This window comes from Trachypithecus francoisi, unplaced genomic scaffold (assembly GCF_009764315.1).
Source record: "Trachypithecus francoisi isolate TF-2019V2 unplaced genomic scaffold, Tfra_2.0 Lachesis_group5, whole genome shotgun sequence".
NCBI lineage: Eukaryota > Metazoa > Chordata > Mammalia > Primates > Cercopithecidae > Trachypithecus > Trachypithecus francoisi.
Genome location: NW_022681470.1, coordinates 97,253,453 through 97,273,204, shown reverse-complemented (window position 1 = coordinate 97,273,204; position 19,752 = coordinate 97,253,453). Strand labels below are relative to the sequence as shown.

The 19,752-nt window shown below is 46.5% G+C and overlaps 1 protein-coding gene across 5 annotated transcripts in view; it reads left to right on the top strand.

Moving 5' to 3' along the window:
* Positions 1-18,115, top strand: part of TUFT1 (tuftelin 1) — a 39,262-nt gene extending 21,147 nt beyond the window's left edge. For 2 of the 5 annotated variants that reach the window (XM_033195803.1, XM_033195802.1), the window contains 8 exons: positions 817-882; positions 3,791-3,904; positions 8,506-8,634; positions 9,147-9,241; positions 13,262-13,367; positions 14,199-14,282; positions 15,481-15,581; positions 16,191-18,115. In XM_033195803.1, the coding sequence (XP_033051694.1) occupies positions 817-882; positions 3,791-3,904; positions 8,506-8,634; positions 9,147-9,241; positions 13,262-13,367; positions 14,199-14,282; positions 15,481-15,581; positions 16,191-16,254 (759 nt within the window). In that variant the 3' untranslated portion in view covers positions 16,255-18,115. The remainder of the gene's footprint in view (positions 1-816; positions 883-3,790; positions 3,905-8,505; positions 8,635-9,146; positions 9,242-13,261; positions 13,368-14,198; positions 14,283-15,480; positions 15,582-16,190) is intronic. The other 3 variants (XM_033195806.1, XM_033195805.1, XM_033195804.1) reach the window with 2 other exon arrangements.
* Positions 18,116-19,752: the final 1,637 nt, after the last annotated feature.

The following is a 19,752-nucleotide window of genomic DNA, read 5'->3' as shown; positions in this document are numbered from 1 at the left end:
TTCTGAGTTGTATCTTTAATTTGCATTTTGGTTCGGGCAGGGTGTCTTGCTCCAGCAGCAGCCCCTGCCTGCGTTCCCTTGAGGGGAACAGCAGCCCAGCAGCTGGTGCAAGGAAAGTTCTTTGTCTTGCACATGCACTTGTGTGGTGGAACATTTCCTAATTTTTGCTTTGGCTGAAGGTAGGCCTTTCAGTGCCTGAGCTCACATCTGGCTGGTGGGAGCTCCTTTGTCAGGTGGCAGAAGAACCTAATGTGCACAGAGACTGGCCCAAAGTCCAGCCCCCTTGTTTGCACAAACCAGCTGTCATATGATGAATAATCAGGCTTTGGGTCAGAAATAATTTTAAAAGGGCTTCCCTTTGTAATTTTTGCTTGGTCAAACTTTGCCAGGATCCCTGGGGGCAAGGGAAACTCTTTGTTTGTGGCAGGCAGCTGCACTTATTCCCTGGCTAAGAAGAATGAACTACACATACTTTTCTATCTGCTGAAAGGTTTTAGCCTGAGGTTTTTTTTCATCCTCCCTACAAGGCTAGGGTGTTCCCTTTCAAGGCCACACACATTTCTCCACCCCCTCTTGTTTCTATTTTCTCAGGGAACACTAGGAATCTTTTTTTCTTTCCCTTCCTTCCCTCTTCCTCTTTTCCTTTCTTAATTCCTTCCTTTTTCTCCCTCCCTGTCTTTTTCTCTCTCCCTGCCTCCCTTTCACCTTCCTCTCTCTCTCCCTGTCCTTCTCTAAGATTTGAGTGTTAGGAGAATAATGTTCAAAGTTGGTTGCTTTCATCTGTTTTAACTACCAATTTTATTTTTCTTTGAACAGGTGGTGCTAGAAAAGCCAAATGGCTTTAGTCAGAGTCCCACGGCCCTGTACAGCAGCCCACCTGAGGTGGGTAACAGAGGACACAACGGTGGCTCTGCTTAGCCAGGGGCAGGATTGCCTCCTCCCCATCCTATTGTTTATTGCTTTCTCTCTCTCTCTCTCATTAAATACAAGAGTAGTAGTTGACATAAAAATTCAAACAACAGAGAAATATAAAGAGTGGAAATTCTCCTTCCCCAATCTCATTCCTTACAAGTATCCACTGTTAACAGATTGAAGTGGGTGGATCTTTCTAGGGCAGTGCTTCCCAGCCTCAGCTGCTCACTGGAATGACTTTGCAAGCTTTAAAGGATATGATGCCTGGGTCCCATTCCTAGAGCTTGTCATTTCATTGTTCCAATAAGTGGCCTGGGCATCAGGACTTTTAAGAGCTCTTCAGGTCATACTAATGTTTAGCTAAAGTTGAGTGCCAGTCTTCTAGAATATTTTTATATGCATAGACAACCATATTTAAATATCATGTATATGTTATATACATACCATATATACATAATATATGTATATAATATATATGTGCTTTTCTCAACTATAGGATGGTAAATACATTTTTCTTTGCTTGCTTTTTTTTTTAACTAAAGAGTATATTATAACCTTCTTTCCATGTCAGTACATAATAGATCTACCTCATTCTTTTGAATAACTACGTAGTATTTCCTTCCATGGCTGTACTTGATCGATTGACTGATTGACTGACAGAGTCTCACTCTGTCACCCAGGATGCAGTGCAGTGGTGTGATCTCGGCTCACTGCAACCTCCGCCTCCTGGGTTCTAGCAATTCTCGTGCCTTAGCCTCCTGAGTAGCTAGAACTACAGGCATGAGCCACCACGCCTGGCTAATGTTTGTATTTTTAGTATAGATGGAGTTTCACCATGTTGGCCAAGCTGGTCTCGAACTCCTGACCTCAGGTGATCCACCCACCTCAGCCTCCCAAAGTGTTAGGATTACAGGCATGGGCCACTGCACCCGGCCACCATGACTGTATTTTTAAAAAGTGTGTTATTGTGTTTTTTTGTGATTATATAATACAAAACTTTCATACTTTAGAAAATTTGGAAAATTCAGAAACACAGGAAAGTGAAAGAAGAAAAAAATGTCACTTGTAATCTACTCAGGGAAAAACCACAGTGAAATTTCATCTTTCCCTGAATGCAAATATATATTTATAATATTCACATTGTACAGTATGTAGCATGTCTTTATAATTGTTTTTTTTTTGTTTCTTTAGTTGGGTATGTTTTGGCATTCGGTGTTTTTGGCCCTCAGGTATAGGTTGAATCAGACCCACCCATTAGTTCATGGCACATCATCCTCGTGGGTCCTGTCAAGACCTCTCACTGGTTTTAGTTCTTGTTTTTTGGTTTTTTTGCCTCTCCACTTCCTGCAAGAGGCACTCACTCTAATGAATTCAATATATGGCTTTAAATATGCCTGTAAAATGTTTCAATATACGTGATGAACTTGTGCTATATCTTCTTCAAGCAGTCCTCCCACCTCAGCCTACCCAGTAGCTTGTTCTTGTTTTCCCTGGTACCATGTTTTTTAGGATCTATCTAAATTGCTGTATTAAAATCTAGTTCATTGCTTCTGCCTCTACATGTAGTTTTATAACTTACTTTTTTGCTTCATATCACATGATGAAATAATATTTTCATGAAAGTTTTCCATGTTATTAAACAGCCTTATGAGAACACTCTTTGAAATAAGTGCATAATAGTTGTGTTCCAGGAGCCTTTTAAAACATTTTCACCTGCCCATTGGCTCAGGTGAGGATTTAGGGAAACTGACTGGATAACTTACGACATCTAGATTTGGAATGCTGTGATTCTAACCACTTGCTTTAGATGTGCAGCTTGGATTTTCTCCTTCTTTTGAATCACCATATTTGGCAAATACATTGTTGGCAACAAATTACAATAATACCTGGTAATATCTGTTTGGCCTCTTCTCACAAGCTCAAAGCTGTACCGGATGTTATCTTACCTAGTTTTGAGGCAACCTGTAAGGCAGGGTGTGGTAGGGAGTGTACTTACTGCCTCACAGATAAAGAAATGAAGGCCCACAGGACTTCATTTCTTCATTGTCACCCACAGGATGATAATGCACAGACTGGGACCCTGTCTTCCTCCTCCCAGCCGAGAGCTCTGAGCTCTGGTTTGAAGGCGTTGCTGCTTCCCACTGTGCAAGATTGGGAGAGATTTTTCTGTCAGACTCACAGGGAGTTTGTAATCGAAGTGTCTGGTGCCTGTGCAGCAGAGACGGGGGCGAGACCCTACGTGTTAGCTCATCCCTAACCACCAGCCCACGGTTGGGTGTGTCTGGGAGAGACTGAGCAGTTACCTCGATGAGACACCGTTTTCCACATGGAATCAGATTCCTGGACTCATTGCATGCTTTTGCCATAAACCTGGCCCTCCATCAGTAACCCTTTATATGCTGCTCTCAGTGCCAAAAGCTGAGAATGGTAAAGGATGTGCTTTTGGACCACTCCCTTTGTGATGGGTGTGACATAGTCCCTGTCCGATGGGAACTGTGGTCCAAGGGGAACATGGTCTCTGCTCTCAGAGAGTTGTAGGCGGATAGAGGGAAACAGGACACACACCTAGAGACAGCATCCACATATTCGCCAAGAAATCAATCAGTGGATACATAAGTGAAATACTACTGAGCATGTCCTAAAATAGTTGGGTGTTTTGAGGCTAGCAGAGTTCTTTACGGTATGAAAGGACAATGTTTCATTGAATAACTCAGAATTCCTGGCTGCCTAAGGTGACTCTCTCCTTGTGTGATGACAGTTCTTTTGTGAGGGTGGTCTGGATGAGATGGTCCAAACCAGTGTGTGCCTGGGAGGGGACCTTTTCTTACTGAGTCAGAAACTTGATGGCTTCCTCTTCCCTTCCTTGCTCTGGCTGTAGGTGGACACCTGTATAAATGAGGATGTTGACAGCTTGAGGAAGACTGTGCAGAACTTACTGGCTAAGCTTCAGGAGGCCGAGCGGCAACACCAGTCAGACCGTGTCGCTTTTGAGGTGAGATTTGGGATTTGGGGAGAAGGTGCCCTAAGGGATGGACTAGTGAACACAGGTGCCAGTGATGTCTCAGCTTGGACTTCCTGTCTCTCTGGCTGAGTGCCACAAACTGGAAAGCAAGACTGTGAGGCCTGGAACACTTGTCTGCTTCTCCCTCTCTTGGACGTTTATACTGTTTACTGTCCAAGGCCGGCCCATAGTTCAAAGGTCAGCTTGGGATTCTCTGCTCTGATGAATTTGAGGGTGGTGCCCATCTGGGGCAGCCAGTGATTCAGAAGTCATTTCTGTCTGTGTCGTGGTAAGAATCCCTGGGCGCTTGAGACTCTGTGCAGGCAAGGACTGCTGTTGGCATGTCACCCCCGCATCCCTAGTGTCTGGCGCAATACCTGGTATTAGATAGGTGCTTCATAAACGTGGACTGGATGAGTGACTAAATCTGTGTTGTTGTAGAAAGAACTGCACCCATCAAGTTGGAGGATTTGGGCTCTAGACTCAGCTTTGCAGAGCTTTGTGGTCTAGGATGAGTATCTTTTTTTCACTCTGCCACCAAGCTGGAGTGCAGTGGTGCAATCTTGGCTCACTGCAACTTTCGCCTCCCAGGTTCAAGCGATTCTCCTGCCTCAGCCTCCCGAGTAGCTGGGATTATAGGCACGCGCCGCCATGCCCAGCTAATTTTTGTGCTTTTATTAGAGACTGGGTTTCACCATGTTAGCCAGGCTGGTCTCGATCTCCTAACCTTGTGATCCGCCTGCCTCAGCCTCCCAAAGTGCTGGGATTACAGGTATGAGCCACCACGCCCGGCCTGGAATGAGTATATTAATTACTGTTATAGTACAGAAGTCTATAAATGGAGAGTAAAGCCCCCTACTATATGTGAGGTCTTCCATGTTTTCTAGAAAATCCTTTGAGTATAAAACAAGGTACATGTGCAGTTTCCTTCCTTCCTTCCTTCCTTCCTTCCTTCCTCCCTCCTTCCCTTCCCTTCCCCCCTTCCCTTCTTCCCTTCTCTTCTTCCCTTCCCTTCTTCCCTTCTCTTCTTCCCTTCCCTTCTTCCCTTCCCTTCTTCCCTTCCCTTCCCTCCCCTCCCCTCCCCTCCCCTCCCCTCCCCTCTTTCCTTTCTTGGCAGGGTCCCACTCTGTTGCCAGGCTTGAGTGCAGTGGCACAATCTCGGCTCAATGCAACCTCCACCTCCCGGACTCAAGCCATGTCCCACCTCAGCCTCCTGAGTAGCTGGGACAACAGGTGCACACCACCATGCTTGTCTAATTTTTGTGTTTTTTGTAGAGACAGGGTCTTGTCATGTTGTCCAGGCTGGTCTCAAACTCCTAGGCTCAAGCAGTCTGCATGCCTCGGCCTCCCAAAGTGTGGGGATTACCGACATGAGCCACCACACCTGGCCTGTGGGCGGTTTTCCAACTGCTCTGTGTGAGGTTAACCATTTGTTACTTGCTTTTGTTCTTCCACAAGTAACATATTCTTTGTGTCATAAATATGTTATGATAGGGTTATATCCTGCCTAGGCATGCTGGGGGCTGGTAAAAAGAGAAACGCCAGCCTGAACTCTTCATTTTCATGGAACTGAGAAGGAGAATTTTTGAGAGGAGGCTTGGGGGTGAGGAGGAAGGGCACCAAGGATGATAAACTGTGTTAGCCGAAGTCTTATTAGAATAAGTAGTTTAACCTCTCTGAGCATCTGTTTCAACTTTTGGGAAAAGGGTTACTGAAATACACTTTACGAGTTTGCTGTGTAGGTGGAGTGAGGTGATATATGTGAGGGCACTTGATTATTCTGAAGGGTTTTAGAAATATAAAATTGTCTATATTTTTCTTAGCAATCAGTTTAACAAGGAGATTTTCCTATTGTAAATAGCTTGGACTTAGGGTAATATTAAAATTAGTTTGTCATCTCAGAACAAAGGAGCTGTGTGGTGAAGGGGTATGTTGCATCTATTTCAGATTCCACAATTTGTATAATTTAGTTGGTGATGTATCAGTTGGTGACCAGCTGTTTCCTACCTTTTCCAAACAAAACAGGAGGAAAGTAAGGTTGAGGCTCTAGCACTGACCAGGTTGTGAATTTTGGGAAAAAAAAATTCTGCATTGAGAGGCATTATGAAGTTGTGGAAATTAACAGAAATACTTGTTGGTTTTAATCACACATGGAGGAGTCTGCTGCTCTGGATTTCAGAGCCTGAGCAAAAGTACCCTGACAGCTGTAACCCACTGTCCAGAATGTAGAAGGGTTTATTTTTCTTAACCCCATAGTATGCAGCACCACCTGCAGTAGGAGATGCTTCTTGCTGGGTGCTGTGGCTCACACCTGTAATCCCTCAGGAGGCTGAGGCAGGAGGATCCTTGAGCCCAGGAGTTTGAGACCAGTCTGGCCAACATAGATCTCATCTCTACAAAAATAAAAAAATTAGCCCGGTGTGGTGGAGCAAGCCTGTGGCTCCAGCTACTTGGAAGGCTGATTTGGGAGGATCTTTGGAGCCCAGGAGGTGAAGGCTGCGGTGAGCTATGATTGCGCCACTGCAGTCTCGGTGGGCAACAGATTGAGACCTTGTCTAAAAAATAATATAATATATGAGTAATTTTTTTTTTGAAAAAGGAGGTGCTCCTTGGGTCATTCCCACTGTTGGGCTAGGTTGGCAACCTTTTTATAATTAAGAGGTTCCCTCGGGGGCAGGGTTGGCTGGAGCTACGGAGTCAAATGTGGAAGGGGAGTCCATATTTTTTTTTAACCTTTTGCTCCGACAGTGGGGTGCAAGAATCAGATCATGGCCTTGTTAACACTGTGCTTGAGCTCACATCAGCCTCAGTGCAGTGTTTATTTATATACAGAAATGAAAGGCCTTACTTTTAAGTTCCTGCCTATGGGGATGGCCTGTTTCAGGTTAATATGGGTCATTTGAAGGCTTGTCTCAGTCTCTCCTAGTGAATTGGACTCCCTGGTCTAGTTTTCTGAACCTCGGGGTAGGAAGGGCAAGATGATCAATTACCATGAAAATAACTTGCCATTAAGCACGGGTTTCCTGTTCTACTGACTGCTTGCTGTCAAGAAGGATTTGCAGTAAGAGTGAGTTTGCTCTGGACAGGGCTGGTGTGTAGCATAGACACATCCCATCACACATCACTCTGTGCTGTACTTTCGCCTTCCCAGTTCTGACCTTGGGAAGGGCCGGATAAACTGGCTGCTGATGTTCTGTTTTCCCAGGGCTGGCTGCTAGGCTTTCCAGAAGTTACCTGGATTCTTTTTAAATAAATGATGAGCAGTCAGTGTGAGGTACCTGGGAAGCACTGAAATGGATGGTGAAGTATCTGGGTCCTAGCACTGGCTGTCATTCACTAGCTGGGTAACCTTGAATAGGTCAGTTGACCTTTACTTGTTAAAGGAGAGGGTTGGATTAGATGAACATCAGTTCCACTCATGATTTTATTGAGTAGTTACTGCATATGAGGTACTGTGGGAGCTCTAGAAGTGTAATGGTGCTCAGTCTGTGCCATCAGGACACTGACAGTCTACTTCAGGGTGCACACAGTGACTGGGCAAAATCTGTTCAATGCTATGAGAGGGAAGGCCATGTGTTCCTTGTGTGTCCTCTCCCTGGGCACACGAAGGAAGGGCTCCTCCCCCAGGCTCTCTGGAAGAAGGGTCATCTAAGTGAGACCTGGAGGATGAGTAGGAGTTGGAAAGACGTAAGGTGGAAGAAAGGAGGCAAGTTCTTTGCTTTCTCATTCTAATATTCTGCTTCTGTCCTCTCTAAATTGGTTTCTCATCTCTGATAAAAGACAAATTCGTCTGGTCACGGTGGCTCATGCCTGTAATCCCATCACTTTGGGAGGCCAAAACGGGTGGATCACCTGAGGTCAGGAATTCGAGACCAGCCTGACCAACATGGAGAAACCTCGTCTCTACTAAAAATACAAAATTAGCTGGGCGTGGTGGCACATGCCTATAATCCCAGCTACTTGGGAGGCTGAGGCAGGAGAATCACTTGAACCCGGGAGGCAGAGTTTGTAGTGAGCCGAGATCACGCCATTGTACCCCAGCCTGGGCAACAAGAGTGAAACTCTGTCTCAAAAAATAAATAAATAAATAAATAAGACAAATTCTTCCTGATGCTTAGTAGCCCTTCCAGGTGCCATTTTGGCTGTTGTGTGTGGGCTCTATTGCTGGAAGTGAGGGTGGGAGTGTTGAGGAGACAGAAGGAAGGAGCTGGAGGTACCCTCCCTGGGATTATTTGCTTTTGAATTTGTAGGAAAGCCACAACATTGGGTTAAGCTTGGGTGGTGGTGGAGGGTTCATGGGGATGTTGAAGGAGTCACCTATCTGAAAAGTGGTGCTTGTGGGTTCCAGGTGTCACTTTAAAGTGGACCTCAGTCAACTGTGAGCCAGTTAACCCTGGAAATAGACTTACACTGCTGGAGTGCTGAGGTGGTCCTGCACAGCGAAGGGGAGGTGGTGGTGTGCCCATTAGTGTCACCAGCTTTCTCCTGTCATGGCTCCAGAGCCACCCAGCTTCCTGGGTTCTTTTCTAAGGTTTTTTTCATGTTTGCTCTTTTTTCCACACCATTTAACATATTCCTGTTCCGTGTTTTAGGTCACACTCAGCCGGTACCAGAGAGAAGCAGAACAGAATAATGCAGCCCTTCAGAGAGAGGAGGACAGAGTGGAGCAGAAAGAGGCAGAAGTTGGAGAGCTGCAGAGGCGCTTACTAGGGATGGAGACGGTAATTGGGGGATCTTGCTTGTCATTGCCTGGACTCCTGGGCTGGAAGGGGCCTGTGGGTGGATTGAAACGGTTGCCGAGACCCTTCTTTTCCAAGCGTCTCCAGAAAAGCACACTTCACAGCTTCCTTTGGCAGATCCCTTCAAATATATTTTAGCCTTCAAGGAATTAACCTCCCCGTAACTAGCGTTGATCCTATTTCCACATTAGTTTCCTGTACAGATGCCCCTTTTGAAGTCCTGGTTTCTCAGGGACTGGCAGCCATAGCTGGCGAGTGGGCCTGCATGATGCAGAGCTGGGTTCTGCCTCAGGGCAGCTGGGTGAGGCTGAGTGAGAGTGGGAAGGGTTCTCCTCGTCAAGGGAGGGTGCCCCATCAAACCAGCTCATCTTGCTGCTCTTTGGCAGCTGTCCAGGCCCAGCAGGGTCTAAGTCCCAGCCTGGCACCCATCTCACCCCAAACACAGAAACTGTTGCCATCTTCTCATCCTAGATTTTCTTTTGTGGCCCACCCAGGAGCATCAGGCCTTACTGGCGAAAGTCAGGGAAGGGGAGGTGGCCCTAGAGGAACTTCGGAGCAACAATGCTGACTGCCAAGCAGAACGAGAAAAGTAAGGGCTTGGCTCTTGTTCACGGTGAAGTTGGGTTGCAGGGAGGGGAGGGTGGGCCATGCAGCCTGTCGCTCCTGTGGTGGCCTGGTCTGGGGAGGAAGCTGGTGCTGATGTCAGATCTTCCAGCTCTGACTCACCATGAGCTTGCTCAGGGTGGAGCCCCACCCAACAGATACCATTTGGGAGGCCGCCATCTCCAGGGAGTTCATTTTCCATGGGGTAATAACCTAAAGAAAAGGCTTTCACAGTTTTAGAGCCAAGGGCAAGCAAGAGCTGGTGGAGCATCTACTGTTGCTGTGTGTCATTCCCCAGATTAGTGCAGTGGATATGTTATGCCTTTGTTTCCTCCCCGCTGAAACAAAAACTGACTGTAAACTGTTTGAGGGTAGAATTGATTAACAGTCATGCTGATGAAAAATGGAATGAGCAGCTTCATGAGGAGATACTGAACTTCCTGTTACTTGAAGCAATGCAGATAGAAACTGAGAACCACGTGTCAGCAGAGTCCCATAGGTGATCACTAGATCCTTTCTACTTCCAAGGTGAGAGGGTTTTGCAAATTCCCTCTGATCACAGGAAATCAGAGGCCCTGGACAACCAATGAAACCTACAGAGCAAAGAGTGTGCCTTCTAGATCTTCAGGAATTTGGAAATTATGCTGTTGGCAATTAATAAATAAGACCTCAAATGGTAAATCACATTTAACATCAGCATATTTGGTTTGATCTTCATTGTATAAGGTGGACCTTTTTTAGTTCAACAAGACATTTTCTAAAGGGCCTTTTAAGGAGTTCCAAGAAGAACAGACACAATTCTTGCCCTTTAGGGCCCCTCAGTCTTCTGGAGGCATTTTCTCTCCTTTAGGATAACCTAGATTTGACCTTCCTGGCATGTCATACACATGTCATATTGTAGCCTCCTTTCTGACTGGACTTTGTGTCAGAATTAATATCAGAATTAATCAGCACTCCTTCCTCGGTGGGTAGGTGCGCATGGGCAGAGCAAGAGAGACCAAAGGGCTAGATAATCGGAAGCCAGGGCTTGGGAATGGCAGTGACAGCTGTGTCAAGTACGTGCTGATTTCTACATAAAAGGAGTCTGAGAAGTAGGGCATTGGAGAGCTGAAAGTGGAAATTTAGAATGCTTGGAGTTTAGGAAGGATAAGGGGTAGCTCAGGTTGCGTGGTACCCCAAGCAGCATGCACTTGTCAGCTTCCTCAGGCAGAACTGGGGAGTGATGGATTCTTCAGGGGCCCAAACCCCAGGATACTCTCCCAAGTAACCTGACTAAAAGAAGACTGTTCCTCTACTCATAATGCTTCTTACACCAAATATATGGGTTTTCCATATCAAGCACTTCTCCAATTCTCAGTTGATACCAGCTGGGTACCCTACACTTTAATTCAATTCTGAGATAACCCAGAGTTAGTGCACAGCCACAGGTTAAGGGCCAGTCCTGCAAGACTGCCCCTACTTCAGATGCCAGTCACAAGTAGTGGGGTCTAGGGTACCTACACTTCTGTCCAACTTGGCTATAAATTGGAGGTTCCCATATCCTCTTTTCGGGTTTGATAACTTGCTGTAATGGGTTTGCTGTCATAGAACTCAGGGAAACATTTTCCTTATTTATTTATTTATTTTTTCGAGACTGAGTCTCACTCTGTTGCCCAGGCTGGAGTGCAGTGGTGCAATCTCGGCTCACTGCAACCTCCGCCTCCCAGATTCAGGTGATTCTCCTGCCTCAGCCTCCTGAGTAGCTAGGACTACAGGTGTGTGCCACCACGCCTGGCTAATTTTTTGTATTTTTAGTAGAGATGGAGTTTCACCATGTTGGCCAGGCTGGTCTTGAACTCCTGACCTCAGGCAGTCTGTCTGCCTTGGCCTCCCAAAGTCATGGGATTACAAGTGTGAGCCACCATGCCGGGCCTACTTATTTTTTAATTTAAATTTTTTTTCATTGAGACAGGGTCTTGCCATGTTGCCCAGGCTGGTCTCGAACTCCTGGGCTGAAGCAGTCTTCCCACCTCACCTTTCCAGAGAGCTGGGATTATATTCGTGAGCCACTGCACCTGGCCAACATTTCACTTATTATTACTGGGTTATGATAAAGGATTCAAATGAACAGACAGATGAGGTACATAGGGCAAGGTCAGCATGTGGATGCATTAACCAAGCTGGAAGCTCTGAACCCCTTTGTTTTGGGTTCTTACAGAGGTTCATCACATAGGCATGATTGATTAAATTATTGGCCACTGGTGATTAGTTTAGTCTCTAGCTCCTATCCCTGTCCCTTTCCCAGGCGTTAGTGGGAGTTATGGGGCTGAAAGTTTCAACCCTTTAATCCTGCCTTGGTCTTTTGACTAGACCCGTCCTGAAGCTATCCAGGGACCCCAGCCACCAGTCATTATTTGCATACAGAAAGACACTCATCAGTCTTGGAGATTCCAAGGCTCAAGAATCAGGGAATGTGACCAAATATTATAACAAAACATAGGAGCTGTATGTCAGGAACCGGGACAGAGACCCATTATATATTTCTTATTATTTTACACTGCCCTTTGGGGGATCTTGGCTCAGTCTGCTTAGAAGATGCAAAGGAAGCAACAGTGGTTTGGGAATCAGGAGACCTAGAAACAAAATTGTGTGAAGAGGCTTTAAGGAGCAATCCTGTCTCCCTCCTCCAAATCCCTGCCAACAGCTTGATGGTGTTGAGTGTAATAATCCCAGCTCCAGCTGGGCATGGTGGCTCACACCTGTAATCCTAGCACATTGGGAGGCAGAGACAGGAGGATTGCTTGAGTTTAAGAGTTCGAGGCTGGGCGCGGTGGCTCACACCTGTAATCCCAGCACTTTGGGAGGCCAAGGTGGGTGGATCACAAGGTCAGGAGATCAAGACCATCCTGGCTAACATAGTGAAACCCCGTCTCTACTAAAAATCCAAAAAAAAAAAAAAAAATTAGCCAGGTGTGGTGGCTGGCGCCTGTCGTCCCAGCTACTCAGGAGGCTGAGGCAGGATAATGGCGTGAACCCGGTAGGTGGAGGTTGCAGTGAGCCTAGATCACGCTACTGCACTCCAGCCTGGGTGACAGAGTGAGACTCCGTCTCAAAAAAAAGAAAAAAAAAATGTTCGAGATCAGCCTGGCCAACATGGTGAGGCTCTGTCGCTACCAAAAAAAATTTTAATTAGCCAGGTGTGGTGGCATGTGCCTGTAGTCCCAGCTACATGGGAGACTGAGGTAGGAGGATTGCTTGAGCCCAGGAGGTCAACCTGGCAGTGAGCCATGTTTGCATTACTGCACTCCAGCCTGGGCTACAGAGTGAGACCCTGTCTCCAAAAAAAAAAAGAAAGGTGGGGTGGGGAAGATATTAGCTTCTACTTGAATCTTTCCAGTAATGAAGAGTTTATTACACATGAGACTGCCCACTTTCTGACAGCTTTAATACTGAGAAAGTCTTTCCTGTGTTAATATAAAAATGGCTTCCCTGGAACCATCTACCTGTTGCTTCTAGATTTACCCTCCAGAGTTTTCCAGAATGACTTATCCCTTCTAACCTTCTGAGCCTCAGTTTCCTCACTTGGACTAGGTGATCCCTGATGATGCTTCCAATGTGATGTTCTTTTTTTTTGCGGGACAAAGTCTTGTTCTGTGGCCAGGCTGGAGTGCAGTGGTACCATCTTGGCTCACTGCAACCTCTGCCTCCTGGGTTCAAGCAATTCTCGTGCCTCAGCCTCCTGAGTAGCTGAGACTACAGGCACACGCCACCACACTTGGCTAATTTTAATATTTTTAGTGGAGATGGAGTTTCACCATGTTGGCCAGGCTGATCTTGAACTCCTGACCTCAGTGCTTCCAATGTGATGTTCTAAGGTACCCACCACCTACGTTTCAGGGCAGCCTACTGGCGAATCAGGCAAAGGGAATCATATTAATGGGAACCTCCCAAGCTCAAGGCTCTTCCTGTGACTGGGTAAAGAAGTCATCTTGTTCCCTTGCTTCAGCCTTCTGGTCTTTATCCCCAGGGCTGCTACCCTGGAAAAGGAAGTGGCTGGGTTGCGGGAGAAGATCCACCACTTGGATGACATGCTCAAGAGCCAGCAGCGGAAAGTCCGGCAAATGATAGAGCAGGTAAGCTGGGTTGGTTTATAACCTGCCCTCGGGGAGGTCACCCCAAGTCTATGCTCTTATTTGTTTCCTAGGGAGCTTGACTTATATTCATGCATTTCCCATGTCAAACATTTATAGCTACCAATTACCAGGGTTCGGTTATTAGGATTTGCTTTTCTCCCATCTTTCCCCTACTATTTTGTTTGTTTGCCATTTGGCCTCTGCTTTCCAATAGGAAAGGAAGGAAAAGGTTAATTTCTCATATACTTTGTGAAGAGTGTGGGTAAATGAGTAGTTGAGTCATAATAAACTCTGTTATCTGTACAGATTATCAGTCTTTGAGCCTCATGGCTGCTTTCCTGCCTTACCCCACCTGAGCTTGAGGGTAGCATACTAAGGATTTGTCGATTTGCAGAATTGTTTTGGGAGCCTAAAGCTCCGTAACTGGGAGGTTGGGAGGTCCTATGTGCTTCATGTCAGCTCCATTAGTGTCTGTTTTATTTACTGCTATTTTCCATTATCTAGAACAGAGTCTGTCATGTAGTAAGTACTCAATAAATATGTTTCGAATGAAAAAATAATTTGTATTTTCCAAAACCAAATGGAATGGGTTTTGAGTCATTCATTATTTTGGATTCTCAGGGTGGTATTCCCCTCACACACTCCTCACTCCCGCCCCTGGGATAATCAAGAGTTTAATATTGACTGAAAGGAAGCCTTTGTAGAAAAGCTAATGAAGTCATATGGAGTTGCAGGGCTCTGCTGGCTTCCCCAGCAGCTGGGGTGAAAAGTCTGGTGAGTGTGTAATGAGTCATTGCAAAATGAGCTCCAGTGTCTCCCACACCTTTGCAGCTACAGAATTCAAAAGCTGTGATCCAGTCAAAGGACGCCACCATCCAGGAGCTCAAGGAGAAAATTGCCTATCTGGAGGCGGAGGTGTGTGTGCTGGGCAGCCCAGCAGGGGAACGGGGCTCTTGAAGAGAAGGTGGTCATAAGGGAGACAGAGGTTATGGAGGGGTCTTTGTCATGTCTCGCTGCTGCTCTGAAGTGAATACCTAGGGTGGTTGGTTGACTTTCAGTTCAGTTGAGTAAACATTTTCTGAGAACCTTCAGGAAGCTGCTAACAATGATGAGATGACCCCCTCCACCCCACCTTCAATTGACATGTCATCCGGGTGCAAGCCACATGCCATGGCTGTACGCTGGCTAATTCTGACCCTCCAGGCTTTGCAAAGGAGCTGGCAGTGGTGCTGGGCTGTGAAGGAGGAGGAGGCATTCATATAGATGGAGTCTTTTCCAGGGCTAGATTACCTAACGAGTTGCCCTCCTAGTCTAATTTCCACTTTGCCACAGGGCCCTACCTATCTGTTGACTACCCGAAGATCACTTTGCAAACACTCTGTGAAGACCCTTGTAGTGAGGGAGATAAATGGGAGAAAGGGTTATCTTTAGGGAGTTTGCAGTCTATAGTCAGAGATAAAATGTATATTTTTAAAAAGACCAAAGAATGCTTTATAGAATAGCATATCAACAAAGGCAAGTGAGTATCTCAACTGAGAACAAAAAATTATATATAGGGGCCAGGTGCAGTGGCTCATGCCTGTAATGCCAGCACTTAGGGAGGTTGAGGCGGGAGGATAGCTCGAGGCCAGGAGTTCAAGACCTAGGCAACATAGTGAGACGTTGTCTCTGAAAAAGAAAATTTGTTTTAATTAGCCAAATGCGGTGGCATGCATCTGTAGCCCAGTTACTTGGGAGATTTAAGGGAGAGGATCACTTGAACCCAGGAGGCCGAGGCTGCAGTGAGCTATAATCACGCCACTGCACTCCAGCCTGGGCAACAGCGTGGGACCCTATCTCAAAAAAAAAAAAAAAAAAAGAACTGTATGTAGAGGATATATAGGAAACCATCAGTCTGTCAGTGTTGTACAGAGTTACAGAGGAGCAGGTATTGGAGGACAAGTGCAATCTATAGTAACGAAGACGAGACAAGACTGTATCCAGGTGGTGGCTCACGTGGGGGTAGAGGCAACAGCAGCACAAACACAGGCAGAGAGACCAGAATGCACTAGGTGAATGTGACACCTGGGAAACCAGAAAAAGGCCAACTCTAACCCCTAAGCTTGTGTTACAGAATTTAGAGATGCACGACCGGATGGAACACCTGATAGAAAAACAAATCAGTCACGGCAACTTCAGCACCCAGGCCCGGGCCAAGACAGAGAACCAGGGCAGGTGAGTGAGCGCGTGTAGATAGAATGGGGCCAGGGAGGAGGAGGGAAGGAGGGACAGAGCTATGTGGAACATTTAGTGCTCAGGCAAGAAAAAGGCCCCTTTAGATCCAGCTTTCCTCCCTCAGTCTCTAATCTGACCCATTGTTTGCCAGAACCATTTTCTAACCCAATTAGGGTAGAACCTGTTACCACAAGCCCAAGGAGGTCCATGAATGGCTTCTAGAGGTGTATGAACCACCTGAAATGGTATGCAAAATTTATTTATAATGTTTGCATATTTCTAGGGAGAGGGTATTTTGCCTCTAAGAGATTCAGAAAAGGACCCGTGATCTTGACAAAATCGAGAATCACAGCTATATCCACTTCTCAGTTGTTTAACTGCCCCTCTCTTTTCTTCACCCTTGCTACAAGACACATGTATCATGCCCCAAATCTTCTCTTAGATGTCACTGAATGATTACCATTTTAAAGCACTTGGAACCCAAGTGATCAGCCGGCACTGCAGTGTAAGATTCCAGAGGCAAATGTGAAGATTCCACAGGCTCTGTGAAGGGTGGGCCACAACACAGCTGTTCCCAGCACAACTCAGTGTTTCCAACCTTCTTTTCAGTATTAGGATATCCAAGCCCCCCAGCCCGAAGCCCATGCCTGTCATCCGAGTGGTGGAAACCTGAGCTGCCTGGAGATGGATGCTGCCATTGCTGCTGCCTCTGCCTCGGAGAAGCCCACCGCCCCTGTTGGCTGTTAGCGCTGACTTTGACTTTCTGGCTGTCCCCTGGCTGCACCCAGGACTTAGGGCTCCTGTGTCTCACCATTCCCAAGCTCCTGGCCACTCTATGCTGGGCAGACAGAGCATGAGCACCTATTCAAGGCAACTGCAGCCCTTTGGAAGACATTGTCCTGCGAGCAGGACAGGGCAGTATCTATATTCCTACAGCGACTATTTTTCTCTGTAGAGAGCCTCCCTTCTGTTGTAGACTGGACTCTGGCTGCCCCATAAGCCAGGCCTTCATCAGATTGGAGAGTTGACAAGATTTGCCTCAGCCCTAAAAGCTGGAGACACAGATGTCCAGAGTGATTGGAGAGTGTCCTGGGGGAATGAAGTTCCTTCCACAAACACAGCTCAGTTCTTAGCAACAAACTGTTTGTTTTTCTACTTGCTCCACCTGCAGCCTACGCTGACCTGGCCTCCTGCAGACAGATAGTGGGGTTACCTGGCGAGGCCTGGTGAGAGCCAGTGAACCTAAGCTTTGGGTGGTGGTGTCTTTCTGGGGAGTAGGGAATGTACATTCAGGGAGTAGCCTTTTGCAGAAAAAATCTCTAGGGCTACAGACAGTTATGTGTGACTTCTCTCTACTGTGAAAACTCCCAGAGTCTCTTTAGGGATTTTCCCTAAGGTGCACCACCAGGCACACCTCAGTCTTCTTGACCCAGAGCCTAAAAACTGTTTTCACTGGATTCCACCAGTCCCAGCAAAATCCTCTTTGTATTTATTTTGCTAAGTTATTGGTGGTTTTGCTTACATCTCATGACTGATACAATACCAGAGTTCTATAGCCTTCTCTTGCAATGTTTGGATTTGCTTGAAACTGGGAAAGCTGTCAGAGTGACACTATTATAAATCTTTCTCTTTCGTCTGCCCGTTTCTTCTCCCTTTCTCTTTCAAACTTGATCTGCAGCTCAGGAAGGTGAGTATACTTTCCCTGAGGCTTTGGGGTCAGAGTATATGTTGTTTGGAGAAAAAGGGCAATCAGGACTCTTCTGGAGCCCAGATGAGTTCTTCACTAGCCCTTCCGAACTCCTTACTCCATAATTGGTCTTTTATTCTGGCTCTGAATGACCCTGCAGGTCATCATGGTTTTCTTTTTTTATTGTTTTTCTTTTTTTCTTGTCTTTTTTTTTTTTTGAGACAGAGTCTCACTCTGTCACCCAGGCTGAAATGCAGTGGCACGATCTCGGCTCACTGCAACCTCTGCCTCCCAGATTTAAGCGATTCTCCTGCCTTAGCCTCCCGAGTAGCTGGGACTATAGGCATGCCACCACGCCTGGCTGATTTTTGTATTTTTGGTAGAGACGGGGTTTCACCATGTTGGCCAGGCTGGTCTTGAACTCCTGACCTCAGGTGATCCACCCGCCTCGGCCTCCCAAAGTGCTGAGATTACAGGCTTGAGCCACTGCGCCCAGCCCATGGTGTTTTTCTTTAGGGCTCTTCCTACAGCCTTGAGAAGTAGATAGGCATCAGAGTGTGGTACTATAGGAATCAGAAAAATTCAAAACAAATGTGGATTAAGTGTTTAGGCTTTATGTGGCTCACAACCAGAAGCCTTAAGTCTGTGTGTTTCTGTGTCTCAAGACTGGGCTCACATTCTGGCTTTGTCCATAACAATGCCCTGGGACTTCAGGGAGTTCCCTCATTTGTAAAATGAGGGGGTCAGAGCAAGTAAACTCCATGCTGCTTCCCATTCTGATATTGTTGTCTGTGGCATATTCTTTGTATGGCGAATTTAATAAATTATGTTAATGTGTCTCTTTTGACCTCCTGGTCTGGTTTCCTTTCACTTTTTAGGGGGGATGAAAGAACAAAATTGTAGTGCTTCTTGGAAGATGGGCACCCTGTTATCCACATGTGGGAGGTGTGGTCCAAACATCCCAAATGCCATGATAGGAGGACTTCGTGGCATTTATAGAGGTATTAGAAGCAGCTCAGCTCTGTGGTCTGAGTCGTGATTTTAGGAGGCAGCCCCTAACTTTAGCTTTGACCCTCTCTGGAGCAGTGACCTTGTAGGATCCCTAAGCTTGGCCGCATTGTGTCTCATTTGGAAGAGACAGAGGTAGAGTCCTGTGATTACATAGAGATAGACCCAGCAGCACTGGAGGTAGATGAGTAACTGCATGCCCTTTGCAGAAATGAAAAGCACCCTGGAAATGCTGACTGCAGCTGTTCAAGGGGGTTCGTTTCTGGCTGTCTCTGGGCACCATTCAATTAGTCTCATGATTTTTTTTTTTCTTTCTGCCAAGGAGGCAGTTGACTGCAGGGCCAAATGGGGACATAGCTGAATTTACGCGAATCTTCTCTGGGCCAAAGAAACCAGAAACACAACACCCCCTCATCCCTGGCTTATTTCCTTTCTAGCTCCCATTTCTCTTCTTCAATTGAAAGAGTGTATATTTTTCTCTGATTTCTTTTCTTCCCCCTTCTCCTGCTTCTCAGCCAATTCACACCGCAGGCTTCAAACGCATTGGAAACCTCTTTCCTTTCCAAACCTGGATTTGTCTTCTGACACCCGTGGCTCTCTTCTTTCTCTGGCAGTCTTGTTTGGCATGGATAGATCTAGACTGTACTTGCTCTCAGAATATTAACAGGATGGAAGCAGGGCGGGGTTGACCAAGGTGCCAAGAAGACTCAGAGCTGGAGGAATACTGGAGTAAGCTTGCTGCCCTACACGAAACGGAGGCTCCCGCCGGGCATCCTGGGCTCAGTGGGAGGAACTGAGATTTGTGTTGCAGATAATGGAGAGGTCTGGAGGCATTCCAGAGACTCGAACCAGGGGTCTAAGAGAGTCCTTGGACAAAAACATGCCACTGGTGTATATTTCCTAGAGTTTAGTTACACTACAGCCAAAGAGAACAGGGGCATGCCGCAGGGGAGCGGGGGTGGGGGTTTGGAAAGGAAATGTAGTCTGGGAAATACAGTTTGTATCTTGGCTATCTTGTCAATTAGAGATGGAGAATGGGGGACTGAAGGAGAATGAGATAGTGTTCAGGGCCTGAAGAAAGGGTGTGGCGAGTAAGGTGCTCCTGGCTTCAGTGGCCTGTTTATTGCCTATGTTTTGTCATTTGTAAGCCAGCTCCTCTGTGCTGCCTTAATATTTTGTGGAGGGAGGATAGTCTGATTCCCTGGGACCTCTGCCATGAAAGCCTGTTTCTTTGAGCTGGATGTTGAGAGCTGCTCAGACATGCAGCCGTCATCAACAGCGTCCTATAAACCTGGAGCATCAGCCCAGCATGGGAAAAGCAGCAGCAGCACCCTGTCTGCCGAACAACTGCCCCTGTCTTCCCCATCGTCGTCTGTTCCTTCCCCTGCACAGAAAAAAGCCTGGCAGTGACTCTTGTTTCAAGCAAATGGTGCACTGGAACTTTTTTCAAACTGTTTCTAAGGCCAAGAATTGATT